Below are 13,855 nucleotides of genomic sequence, written 5' to 3'. Positions count from 1 at the left end.
GTTTTTAATTTGCAGTTAAACATCTCTACTGATCCTGAACATCCTTTCATATGCTAATTGGTCAATTGGATATCCTTTTTTATAAAGTGCTTGTTCAAAATTTTTGCTCAAGACTTTTAAAAAGGTTATCTGCCTTTTTAACTGATGTATGAGTTTTTTTTTTTGTATGAGTTTTTTTTAAATAAATTTATTTTTTATTGGTGTTCAATTTGTCAACATGTAGAATAACACCCAGTGCTCATCCCATCAAGTGCCCACCTCAGTGCCCGCCACCCAGTCACCCCCCCACCCCTGCCCACCTCCCCTTCCACCACCCCTAGTTCGTTTCCCAGAGTTAGGAGTCTTTCATGTTCTGTCTCCCTTTCTGATATTTCCCACTTATTTTTTTCTCCTTTCCCCTTTATTCCCTTTCACTAATTTTTATATTCCCTAAATGAATGAGACCATATAATGTTTGTCCTTCTCCGATTGACTTATTTCACTCAGCATAATACCCTCCAGTTCCATCCATGTTGAAGCAAATGGTGGGTATTTGTCGTTTCTAATGGCTGAGTAATATTCCATTGTATACATAGACCACAGCTTCTTTATCCATTCATCTTTCGATGGACACCGAGGCTCCTTCCACAGTTTGGCTATTGTGGACATTGCTGCTAGAAACATTGGGGTGCAGGTGTCCCGGCGTTTCATTGCATCTGTATCTTTGGGGTAAATCCCCAGCAGTGCAACTGCTGGGTTGTAAGGCAGTTCTATTTTTAACTCTTTGAGGAACCTCCACACAGTTTTCCAGAGTGGCTGCACCAGTTCACATTCCCACCAACAGTGTAAGAGGGTTCCCTTTTCTCCGCATCCTCTCCAACAATTGTGGTTTCCTGCCTTGTTAATTTTCCCCCATTCTCACTGGTGTGAGGTGGTATCTCATTTTGGTTTAGAGTTTTAAAATGTAAACTGCAGGGATGCCTAGGTGGCAGAGTGACTGAACATCGCCTGATCCTGGAGTCAAGGGATCAAGTCCCACATTGGGCTCCCTGCATGAAGCCTGCTTCTCCTCCCTCTGTCTATGTCTCTGCCTCTCTCTGTGTCTCTTGTGGATAAATAAATAAAATATTTAAAAAATAAAAATAATAAAATAAAATGTAAACTGCATGTAAGCCTTTTGTTGGATATATGGAAGGCAAATATCTTCTACTCCATGCTGTTGGGGGCTTTTAAAAAGGGAGCTGAGAATTCAGAGTGTAGAAAATAGGATCATGAGCCCTACTAGGCTCTCAAGAAAGTGAACATTTGAAGGGAAATCGAAGGAAGAGGAATCTGGATCTTGTTCTCTTTAAGTCTACTGTAGCTTTCTTGAAGTAGAATTCTAAGAGCAGCTGAATATGCTTCATATGCTTGATATAATCAATCATTGTTTATTTGGCTGTTCTCTCACGTGCTAAAAGGGAGTCATTAATCATTGATATTCCAGTAGAGTATATCACACATAATGATGTAATACTGTATAATTGAGTTAATAGATATTTGAATAACTACTCTGGCCATGCACTGTGTTGGAGACACAAAGATGGATATGTCAGCACCACTTAATTTGGTGAGCTTGTAGGGCACTGTTAGGATGCTTTTGTATCTGTTATCTTGTTTGATCATATGTGGGTAGGGTGATGACCAGATGAAATAGAAAAAGATATTCTCCTGATCCTCAAACCTTTGGTTTTCAGTCAGTCACTGCCTTAATTATATGAGATCTTTATTTCTAAGAAATGCCTTTGTCTCATCTTGATAACCCTACTAATTAATATCTTGTGAAATTCTCTTTCTTAAAATGATTACTTTAAATAAAACATGCAATGGGGCACCTAGAGTGGCTCAGTTGGTGAGTCTCTGACTCTTGATTTTGGTTCAGGTCATGATCTCAGGGTTATGAGATTGAGCCTCACGTGGGGCTCTGCACTCAGCACAGAGTCTGCTTGGAATTCTCTCTCCCTCTCTCTCTGCCCCTTCCCCTTCTCACACTCTCTCTGAAAAATAAATAAATAAATAAATAAATAAATAAATAAATAAATAATCTTTTAAAATAAATGAAACATGCAGAAATGACATTTTTTTATATTTTTATTTTTAGGAAACTACAAGATAAAAAGACCATAAAATAGAGATACTTTATTCCCTGCTATCCAATAACAGCCATTAAATAATAGGAATTAGTCAACTGAAATCATACAGAATTTATTAAGGGCAGATCTGATAAGCTGTTATATTATTTTAAACACTGAAGAGCTATAAAAGTATGTAAGATTTAGTTTCTGCATCAAAGAACGTCTAATACATTGGTAGTGATGGTAGTGTGCATCTGTGTGTAGAAGAAAAGTGTTAAGGATGTGACAACATCAATGACAACATGAACATAAAGACCTATGCTAAGTGAAAGGAAACATAATAGCAGGAAGGGTTACTTTGGTTTGATTGTAATAATGAGGAAGGGTCATATTGATTAAGAAAATAGAGCTGCTACTACAATACAATATTCTCAGTCATCAAAAGTTAAAAATAGGTGTTCCTGATTGATGGTTGATTCTGCTCCAACTGGCAATTTAGAGACCTAGATTCTTCCACATTGTGAGTCTGCTGTCTTCAGTGTATAGCTTCCAGGTTTGCTGGGCTTGTCCACTTGAAGCTGGCAGAAGAAGAAAGAACATGGGGGATGGGAAGTTTTCATAGCCAGATCTAAAAAGGGTATATGTCATTTCCACTCAAGTTCCACTGGCTGGAACTCCACCATGTGGCCATAGCTGACTGGGAGGGAGGGTGGGAAGTGTAGTCCACCGTGTGTCCAGGAGAAGAGATGGATTTGTTGGTCACCTAGCAGCCTTTGCCACAGGCTTCATGGTGGCAGGGCATTTGAGATAGGTCTAAACAGGGCTCCTGGGCAGCTCAGTCAGTTAAGCATCTGTCTTTGGCTCAGGTCATGATCCCAGGGTCCTGGGATTGAGCCCCATGTCAGGCTCCATGCTCCCCAGGGAGCCTGCTTCTCCCTCTTCCTCTGCCCCTCCCCGTGCTTGTGCTCTCTTTCTCTCTCTCTCTCTCATACACACACACACACATACACACACACACACACACACAGTCTCTCTCTCTCAAATAAATAAATAAAATCTAAAAGAAAGAAAGGAAGGAAGGAAGGAAGGAAGGAAGGAAAGAAAAGAAAACAAAAGAAAACAAAAGAAAAAAGAAAGAAAGAAAGAAGAAAGAAAGAAAGGTCTTGAAACAACATGAAGTATTTTGACAGAGATTGGAAAGGATTAATCCAGGTAAAATGAAAAGCATGAAGAAGGACTCAGGAGCAGTCAACAACAGCAAAAATGAAAGAGCAAATTTGGAAAATAAGAGATGGTCCAGATATTAGGAACTTATAGTGACTTTCATGAGAGAAATTGTTGGAAAGATAGGTTGAGGCTGTTTCCAACCTGAAGCACATTTTTAGAGGTTTTAAAAATCAAACTGAGAAGCTTACATCCACTATGGGGTTTTTTTGTTTCTTTTTTAAAGATTTGTTTATGTGTGAGAGAGAGTGTGCATGTGCATGTGCACATAAGGAGAGGGGCCAAGGGAGAGTCTTTTTTTTTTTTTTCAAATTTTTATTTATTTATGATAGTCACAGAGAGAGAGAGGCAGAGACATAGGCAGAGGGAGAAGCAGGCTCCATGCACCGGGAGCCCGATGTGGGATTCGATCCCGGGTCTCCAGGATCGCACCCTGGGCCAAAGGCAGGCGCCACACCGCTGCACCACCCAGGGATCCTGCCAAGGGAGAGTCTTAAGCAGACTCCATGCTGTGTGCAGACCCTGACACCTAAGCTGAAACCAAAATTTGGAGACTTAATGAGGGTACTGTCCAGGCATCCCTGTTCTTTTTTCTTTTTTTAACTCCAGATCTCAACCCCCCACTTGCTGGAAAATGGTTGTTGAGACTTGTTTTCTTTCTTTTTCTTTATACTCTAGTCTTCCCTAGAAAGTGAGTTTCTGTTTGTCTCCAGCACATGGTGGCAGTGGTTAAGAGAGGTGAAGACCCTCAGCATGAGCAGCTTCATTTTAAGCTTTCAGAAACTCTCCAGGGGATCTCCTGCCAAAAACCAGTCTAGAGCATGGTATCTGCTGAGTGCTGTGTTTGGGATGGATCCCAAGTTCAGTAGAGGGAGGAGGGAGGGGAATTCCTTTCTGACTCTAGGGCACAATCGACTCATGCTCAGGATCCCTGAACTTAATTACCCACATTGTTTTCTTAGCTTGCATAGCTGCAACTGTGGCTTATAGTTATAGAAGTATCCGGTCCTTTAAAATCCAGCCTCAACCCTCAGCCCAGTGACCTCCTGACAGTGATTAATGGAGAAGGGTGGGAGCGAGGGAAATCCTTTCCCCTCCCTTCAGATCTGCCAACTTGGCTTTGAACCTACAAGAATGTTTTAGCCAGAAAATATGTGTCCCCACACTCTCTACCCTTTTTCTTACCCTTACATCTGCTCCATGTTGCACATTCTAATAATATGCATTCATATTTGCTAAATTAGTTTTGACCTAGGCTTCACTATCTGCTGACTCTGGAAGTTTCTGTGTGAATTAATCCTCTTTCCCTCAGCTTCTGACTATGAAATTGATGGCTATGAAAATGCACCTTTGATCTAAAATTTGGGAAGGATTTCTTTCATTGTTCCTACCAGGATATAAGTATGATTGCATATATTTCTTAGACCATTAAACAACAACAACAACAAAGCCTTTGATATAATATCCGAATATCTAAAAAGTGCTTCTTTTCAAAGCAAACTTGAAAGAGATTTAGTATATAATTTTTCAAAGTCCTGAACACATTGGCTATATTTGGATATTATGGAAAGGAAGGTGTTCGCTTTCCTGTGGCAAGAGTTTCTTGGTATTTTTTTTTTCTCTAGCTGGCCACAAAGCAAACCTAAAGAAATCATTATTTCATTGTGTCCTTTGTCCTCTGTATACTTTTTTTCCTCTTCTTCACCAAGATACCCTCATTGGTTCCTCTCCCTGGCCATCAGCTGCACTTACAGCCTTGGAAAAACTAAATTTTGCTGGTGGCAGGCATTTGGTGTTTTGCGTTTTGGCTGCTTGCATGTGGAGAAGAGGAAGCTCTTTAGGTCAATGGTACAGTACTAGATTGTTCCCCAACATACTCCCTGAGATCTACATACCTCTTACAACGTTTGGGGAGACAACATGGTATAGTGGAGTGGAACATGAGCAGCAATTAAGCAGATTTGTGTCCAAATTCTAGCTTTGCCTCTTACCTCTGTGAAACCGTAAACGGAACACTTGACCTCTCTGATCCTCTGAGCCTGAAAGGAGACAGCACTGATTAGTTTTAGCTGTTCCTGAAGTTTATCTCAGTGGCACAATGCAGTATTTATTTTCTTTAAGATTTTATTTATTTATTTATTTGAGAGAGACAGAGAGAGAGAAAGAGAAAGCATGAGTGGGGAAGAGGCAGATGGAGAGGGAGAAGCAGACTCCCCACTGAGCAGGGAGCCTGATGTGGGGCTCTGTCCCAGGACTCTGGGATCATGACCTGCCAAAGGCAGATGTTTAACCAGCTGAACCATCCAGGTGCCCCTACAGTGTATATTTTCTTGTTCCCACTTTCTTTTACTTGCTATAATGTTTGTGAGATTCATCCAAGTTGTTGCATGTAGCAATAGTTTGTTCAATAAAATTTATGAGAGTGCATTGTATGTCACAAATCATCTGTCTTTTCTACTCAGTGGATGTTTGCTTTGTTCAGTTCTTATGAATTGTGATGCTATGATCATTTTTGTAAAATCTTGTGTACATTCTCTGTTGAGTAATGTCACACACTGGGTTCCCAGGTATCAGCCGTCAGAGAGATTTTGTTTGCAAGAAATTTGTTCCTTTTTTGCCATCAAGGCCGAAGTTGTCCTCAAGAGCAGCACCTATATGGACGCAAAGGAGGAATTGGACACACAGAGAGAAATTGAACTGCAGTCCAGTCACAGCAAAGGACTCAGCCAACCTGTAGGGAGCTTTAGAGCTGAAATGGTCCCACAGAGTTGTGCCAAATAGGGGCAAGGAAGCTAGACCTTTATACACCCTTCATTTACCAGTCATTGGATGTGGATTGACCCAGGAAAGAAAGCATGATTTTGAGTATGACATCTCTCTTTGGCAGAGAGTGCAGGCCACATCTGTGAACTGTTAGCCATCAACATTTCTAGGAACTGGTAGAATGAGTATTCCAATCCTAAAAGTCCTACTGTGTGTGTGCGTGTTGACAGTGAAGCAGAGATGTGCACCTCAGTGTCTACTACATGTTAATAGTAATTTCTAGGAGGTGAATTGCTGATTCATGAGATATGTGCATATTCATCTTTAATAGATATTGTCAAACAATATTCCAAAGCGTTTGTACCCAAACTCCCTCTTAATTTAGATTCTGAGAGGGGATCTCTGGGTGGCTCAGTGGTTTAGCACCTGCTCTCGGCCCAGGGAGTGATCCTGGAGTCCCAGGATCAAGTCCTGCGTCAGGCTCCCTGCATGGGGCCTGCTTCTCCCTCTGCCTGTGTCTCTGCCTCTCTCTCTCTCTCTCTCTCTCTCTCTCTCACTCTCTGTGTGTCTCTCATGAATAAATAAATAAAATCTTAAAAAAAAAAAGATTCTGAGATCCCCAAGTAGGATCTTACCATGAAGATAAAGGAACATTAATAGAAGGGAAACAGATATGTGAGAATATCCTATATATTAACTTAATATTTTCTATATTATGGGGAGAGCAAAATTAAGAACCACTGGAATAGACTATATACCATTTTCTGCCTATGGCTTAACATCCTGAAAAATGTCAACACTGTCCAGAATGTTCTGAAATCTAGTTATGGAGTTATTAAGTTCTAAAGATTTCCTTCTGTGCTGATAAAAGAAAGGAAAAGAGATACATGAGTTGACTGTTGCTTTGAATTTAATTTTTCAGAGTGGCCAAATCAATGAAGGTCCCTGTATATGAGACCCCAGCGGGATGGAGATTTTTCTCAAATCTGATGGACTCGGGACGATGCTCTCTGTGTGGAGAAGAGAGTTTTGGCACTGGTAGGTTTTGCTGGGGTGATGTCACTGGAGAGGGTGGCTGTGGCTGCAGCACTGAGTGGCCCCAGTTTGGAGGCCTATGACCCCACCGTGAATCAAAGGCTACAGGAAGAGATAATTAGAGGAAAAATCAGAGAAACCTGGTGGGATATGTGCTATCATACATTTATCTCTTATGTCCATTTTTTTCTTTTTTTAAAAAAAATTCCAGTTTTGGATCATATGGTAATTCTGTTTTGAATTTTTTGTTGAACCTCTACACTATTTTCCATAATGACTCTACCAGTTTACATTTCTACCAACATTGCACAAGGGTTCCCCTTTCTCCACATCTTCACCAACACCTGTTTTTTTGAATGTTGTTGATTTTAGTCATTCTGACTGGTGTGAGGTGGTATCTCATTGTGGTTTTGATTTGCATTTCCCTGATGATTGGTGATGTTGAGTATTCTTTCATGTGTCTGTTGGCCATCTGTACTTCTTTGGAAAATGTCTATTTAGGTCCTCTGCCCATTTTAAAATCAGATTGTTTGGGGGTTTTTTGGTGTTGAGTTGCGTAAGTTCTTTATATATTTTGGATATTAACCCCTTATTAGACATATTATTTGCAAATATCTTCTCCCATTCAGTAGGTTGCCTTTTTCATTTTGTTCATGGTTTCCTTTCCTGTGCAAACACTTTTTATTTTTATGTAGCCTCAATAGCTTATTTTTGTGTTTGTTTCCCTTGCATTAGGAGACATATCTAGAAAAATGTTGCTGTAGCCAATGTCACATTTTTATGGTTTCAGTTCTTTAATCCATTTGAAGTTTATTTTTGTCCATGGTGGGTATTTACCCTAAGAAGATGAAAATGCTAATTTGAAAAGATATATGCACCTCTATGTTCATTGCAGCATTATTTACAATAGCTAAGATATGGAAGCAACTAAGTGACCATTGACAGATGAATGGATAAGGAAGATATCAGGTGTGTGTGTGTGTGTGTGTGTGTGTGTGTGTGTGTGTGTGTTGGAATATTACACAGCCATAAAAAGGATGAAATTATTCTATGTGCAACAACATGGACAGAATTAAAGAGCATTATGCTAAGTGAAATGTCAGACTGAGAAACATAAATAAATATGATTTAATTCATATGTAGAATATAAAAAACAAATGAATAGACAAAAAGCAAAATCACCCAAACATCTATCCATAGATGAATGGATAAAGAAAATGTGGTATACACTGCTATTCAACATAGTACTAGAGGTCCTTAGAGTCCTAGCCTTAGCAATCAGGCAACAAAAAGAAATAAAAGGCATTCAAACTGGCGAAGAAGAAGTCAAACTCTCCCTCTTCCCAGATGACATGATACTGTACATAGAAAACCCAAAAAACTCCACCCCAAGATTGCTAGAACTCACACAGCAATTCGGCAGTGTGGCAGGATACAAAATCAATGCCCAGAAATCAGTGACATTTCTATACACTAACAATGAGACTGAAGAAAGAGAAATTAAGGAGTTAATCCCATTTACAATTGCACCCAAAAGCATAAGATACCTAGGAATAAACCTAACCAAAGAGGTAAAGGACCTATACTCTAAAAACTACAGAACACTTCTGAAAGAAATAGAGGAAGACACAAAGAGATGGAAAAATACTCCATGCTTATGGACTGAAAGAATTAATATTGTGAAATATCAATGCTACCCAGGGCAATTTACACATTTCATGCAATCCCTATCAAAATACCATGGATTTTCTTCAGAGAGTTGGAACAAATCATCTTAAGATTTGTGTGGAATCAGAAAAGACCCCAAATAGCCAAGGGAATATTAAAGAAGAAAACCAGGGATCCCTGGGTGGCGCAGCGGTTTGGTGCCTGCCTTTGGCCCAGGGCGCGATCCTGGAGACCCAGGATCGAATCCCACATCGGGCTCCCGGTGCATGGAGCCTGCTTCTCACTCTGCCTGTGTCTCTGCCTCTCTCTCTCTCTCTCTGTGACTATCATAAATAAATAAAAATTGAAAAAAAAATATTAAAAAAAATAAAATAAAATAAAGAAGAAAACCAGAGCCGGGGGCATCACAATGCCAGATTTCAGGTTGTACTACAAAGTTGTGGTCATCAAGACAGTGTGGTACTGGCACAAAAACAGACACATAGATCAATGGAACAGAATAGAGAATCCAGAAATGGACCCTCAACTTTATGGTCAACTAATATTAGACAAAGCAGGAAAGCCTATCCACTGGAACAGAATAGAGAATCCAGAAGTGAACCCTCAACTTTATGGTCAACTAATATTAGACAAAGCAGGAAAGACTATCCACAGTCTCTTCAATAAAGGTGTGGAGGGTGTGGAGAAAGGGGAACCCTCTTGCGCTGTTGGTGGTGGGAATGTGAACTGGTGCAGCCACTCTGGAAAACGGTGTGGAGGTTCCTCAAAGAGTTAAAAATAGAACTTCTCTATGACCCAGCAATTGCACTGCTGGGGATTTACCCCAAAGATACAGATGCAGTGAAACACCGGGATACCTGCACCCCGATGTTTATAGCAGCAATGTCCACAATAGCCAAACTGTGGAAGGAGCCTCGGTGTCCATCGAAAGATGAATGGATAAAGAAGATGTGGTCTATGTATACAATGGAATATTACTCAGCCATTAGAAACGACAAATACCCACCATTTGCTTCGACGTGGATGGAACTGGAGGGTATTATGCTGAGTGAAATAAGTCAATCGGAGAAGGACAAACATTATATGGTCTCATTCATTTGGGGAATATAAGAATTAGTGAAAGGGAATAAAGGGGAAATGAGAGAAAATGAGTGAAAATATCAGTGAAGGTGACAAAACACGAGAGATACCTAACTCTGGGAAACGAACAAGAGGTAGTGGAAAGGGAGGTGGGTGGGGGATGGGGGTCACTGGGTGATTGGCACTGAGGGGAGCACTTGGCGGGATGAGCACTGGGTGTTATGCTATATGTTGGCAAATTGAACTCCAATAAAAAATTTTTTTAAAATTAAAATGTGGTATATATACACAGTGGAATATTACTCAGCCATAATAAGAATGAGATCTCGCCATTTGCAGCAATATGGATGGACCCAGAGGGTAGAGCATTAAGTCAAATAGATCAGTAGAGAAGAACAGGTAATATATGATTTCACTCATATGTGGAATTTAAGGAACAACAACAACAAAATGAACAAAGAAAAAAGAGACAAACAAAAATCGGCTCTTAAATACAAAGAAAAAAACTGATGGTTGCCAATGGGGGTCGGGGGAGAGATAGGCAAAATAAGTGAAGAGGAGTAGGAGATCCAAGTTTCTAGTTATGGAATGAATAAGTCATGGGAATGAAAGGCATAGCACAGGGAATGTAGTCAATGGTATTGTGCTAGTGTTATATGGTGACAGATAGTAGCTACACTTGTGGTGAGCATTACATTATGTATAGAGAAGTTGAATCACTATGTTGTATACCTGCAACTAATGTAACATTGTGTGTCAACTGTACTCAAATAAAAAATATTTTAAAGTTTCCATTTCTTTATCTATTATGGCAATTAAAAATTTTTTTCTTCTAAGATTTTATTTATTTATTTATGAGAGATACAACGAGAGAGGTATTTATTTATGAGAGATACAACGAGAGAGGCAGAGGCATAGGCAGAGGGAGAAGAAGGCTCTGTGCAGGGAGCCCAATGCAGGACTCGATCCCAGGACCCCAGGATAATGCCCTGAGTTGAAGACAGACGCTCAACCACTGAACCACACAGGTGCCCCTTAAAAAAATGTTATGATAGTAGAGACTATATCATATTGAATTCCCATGGGCCTATCACCTAGTTTCAATCTTCATCAACTCATGATCAGTCTTACTTTATCTTTACCTTCATCTGCAAGGTGAGTGCCCCTCTCTAGTGTGTGAAACAAGCCCTAGTGTGAATCATTAAGTATACAAGCTATTGAGAAAAAAATATATAATACCACATTACCATTGTCACACCTAAGATGTTAAGAATTATTCTTTTTTCAGTATTTTAAAGATGTTATTTCATTGTCTTCTGGCTTGCATATTTTCCAAGAAGGATGCTTCAGTTCATGTCCTTGTTCCTCTATGTTTAAACTCTTCCCAACCTCTACCTCCAGCTGCCTTCAATATTTTCTTTTTATGTTTTGTTTTCAACAGTTTAATGATAATATATCTAGTTTTTTTTTTTTTTTTTTTAACCTTGCTTGGGGTTTTAGGGATTCTTGGATATATTGCTTATTGTCTTTCATTAATTTTAGAAAATTCTCAACCATTACCTTTTTAAATATTTCTCCTTCCCCATTGTCTCTCTCTTCTTCTGGGGTTTTGATTATACACGTTAGTTGATTTGTGACCATAGGCTGTCTCAGAGCTCTTTACACGTTCTGTTTGTTTTGTTTTCCTTTTTCTTTTGTGTTTCAGTTTAGATAGTGTCTATTGTCATTGTCTTTAAATCATTCTTTCCTTAGCTATGTTCAATCTTCTGGTGAGCCTAATGAAGGAATTCTTCATCTCTGATATTCTTTTTTATTTCTAGCATTTCTCTTTAACTCTTCCTATAATTTTTATCTTGGTGAAAAAATTCTCCATATGTTTATATATGTTGCTTATCTTTTCTATTGGATCATTTTAACATTCAAACATAGTTATTCCAAACTCCCTCCCTGTTATTTCTAAAATCTGGTTTATCTCTGATTCTGGTTCTCTTGATTGTTTTATTTCTTGATAAAGCAGTGGCTTACTCTTTCTTGCTTTTTGTGCATCTCACGATTTTTCATTGAATGCTGGACAGTATGTATATAAGAATAGTAGAGACTCAGGTAAGCAATATTTATACACAGAAATGGGCACACCTCTTTTATCAGGCCACTACTGTGCAAGGTTAAATTAATGTAGTTAGAAGTTGAACTGGGCTTGGATTTTATTGTTTCTATTATAATTTTTAGTGTTGCATAGGGTTCAAATTCTTCCAGAAGTGGTATATTTTTACTGTGTGCCAAAAGCAAAGGGTGCTAGAAGAGATTTTTCAGTGTGTCTGTTTCATCTGCAGCTTTCAAAGTTACTGCATGTCTGTGATACAAGATAGACCTCTATGGTCAGGTGCTTGACCCTTCTCCAATGGCAGCAGACATCTGCTTAGTATTGGTGTTTGCTACCTATGCTATTTCCAAGGGCAGAGGGTTTTTACTTCAATCCCTATTTCATTAGCAATGGATTTTTGCATGGGCTCTTAGGATGAGAAAGTTTGCAAGTCATACATCCAAAAGTTTAAGCCTTTTGTTTTCTATCAAAGAAGGATTTGGGGAGCTGGAAGGGCTTCATGCTTGTCTTTCAGCAACTGATCATTGCCTGCATGCCAGCACCAGAAAGTCTCCTTCTCTGTTTTCCGATCTTTTCTATAAGCACCCAGTGAAGGTTTGTGGGAAATAACTTGGAAATGTGTTCCTTATATTCAGGACTCTAAGCAATTTTAGACTAATATGATAAGCTATACTTGGCCTTTAACAATTTTTGAAACTTTTAAGCAACTTATTTTTTACTTGTATGGAAGCATCCTCTTTTTCTCTGATCTACCAAAGGGGAGATGGTTTTGTGTCCTGTTTCTCCTTGAAGAGGCCTGTCACTTTTTGGAATTTACTTACTTTATTGCCTTATGACTTCATATTTCTAATGAGTTCAAGAAAAGCTATGATTTTGTAAGTTTCCTGGCCTTTGCTTATTACTGGGAAAGGAATGGTATTCTCTTATAGATTTCCATACCCTAAAGAGAAATGCAGAAGTAGAATTCCAAGAGTAATTTTTAAATAATTTCTCCTATTCTCACTCCATCCTTGATAGTTTTTTTCCATTTGGGATCCAAAAGATTTTACTTTATAACTGGTTGATGTCTCCTAAGTATCTTTTTACCTGCAAATCTCCCTTTTACATGTTCTTTTTCTAATTTATTAACTAAGGAAATTGGGTCATATGTCCTATAAAGCTTTGATTTTAATGTTGATATTTCCATTTTTCTTTCTAAAATATTTGGTGCTTACATCAGGTGAAGCTATTGATTAATATGCCTTTTCTCTTCTTTGCAACCACCTTAGCACATTCTAGTATTAATTACAGCATTTTCTTTTTTAAAAATTATAATCTCTTGTGATTTTTAAAAGGTAAATGGTCATATGATTTGTGACTAAAAGATTTTTTATGTTTCCTTTTCTAATATTTACACCCTTTATGTCATATTCTTATTGCATTAGGTATAACAATAATTGTTATAATTCATGATTTTAATGGAAATGGACTTAATATTTTACTGTCTGTTTTGGTGATTGCTTTTCAAAAAATTTTAAAAATATTTTATTCATTTGGGAGGGAGAGGGGTAAAAGGAGAGGGAATTTCAAGCAGATTCCATGCTGAATAAGGAGCCCTATCCTGGGCTTGATCTCATGACACTGCGATCATGACCTGAGAGAAATTGAGAAAGAGTCAGACAGACACTCAACCCACTGAGCTAACCAGGCGCCCCGGTGATTGCTTTTTACTGTTGGTGAAATCTTTATCAGGTCTATGTATTTTTTTCCTATTTTCATTTTACTCAGAACCTTGTTAGAAACCATTGCTGGATTTATCAGGTGTCCTTTCAGAATCAGGTGATATGGTAGTCTTTTTTTCTCTTTTATTATGAATGTAATGAAATATGATTGATTTGCTGATATCAAA

At 38.7% G+C, this 13,855-nt stretch overlaps 1 protein-coding gene across 1 annotated transcript in view; it reads left to right on the top strand.

Moving 5' to 3' along the window:
• The window catches only part of PGM5 (phosphoglucomutase 5), a 196,815-nt gene that overhangs the window by 106,451 nt on the left and 76,509 nt on the right, over window positions 1-13,855 (top strand). Inside the window, exon 7 of the mRNA XM_072838929.1 lies at window positions 7,003-7,118. Coding sequence (XP_072695030.1) covers window positions 7,003-7,118 — 116 coding nt within the window. The remainder of the gene's footprint in view (window positions 1-7,002; window positions 7,119-13,855) is intronic.

This window comes from Canis lupus, chromosome 1 (assembly GCF_048164855.1).
Source record: "Canis lupus baileyi chromosome 1, mCanLup2.hap1, whole genome shotgun sequence".
NCBI lineage: Eukaryota > Metazoa > Chordata > Mammalia > Carnivora > Canidae > Canis > Canis lupus.
The sequence above is the reverse complement of the archived record's forward strand: the minus strand, read 5'-3'. Positions and strand labels throughout refer to the sequence as shown.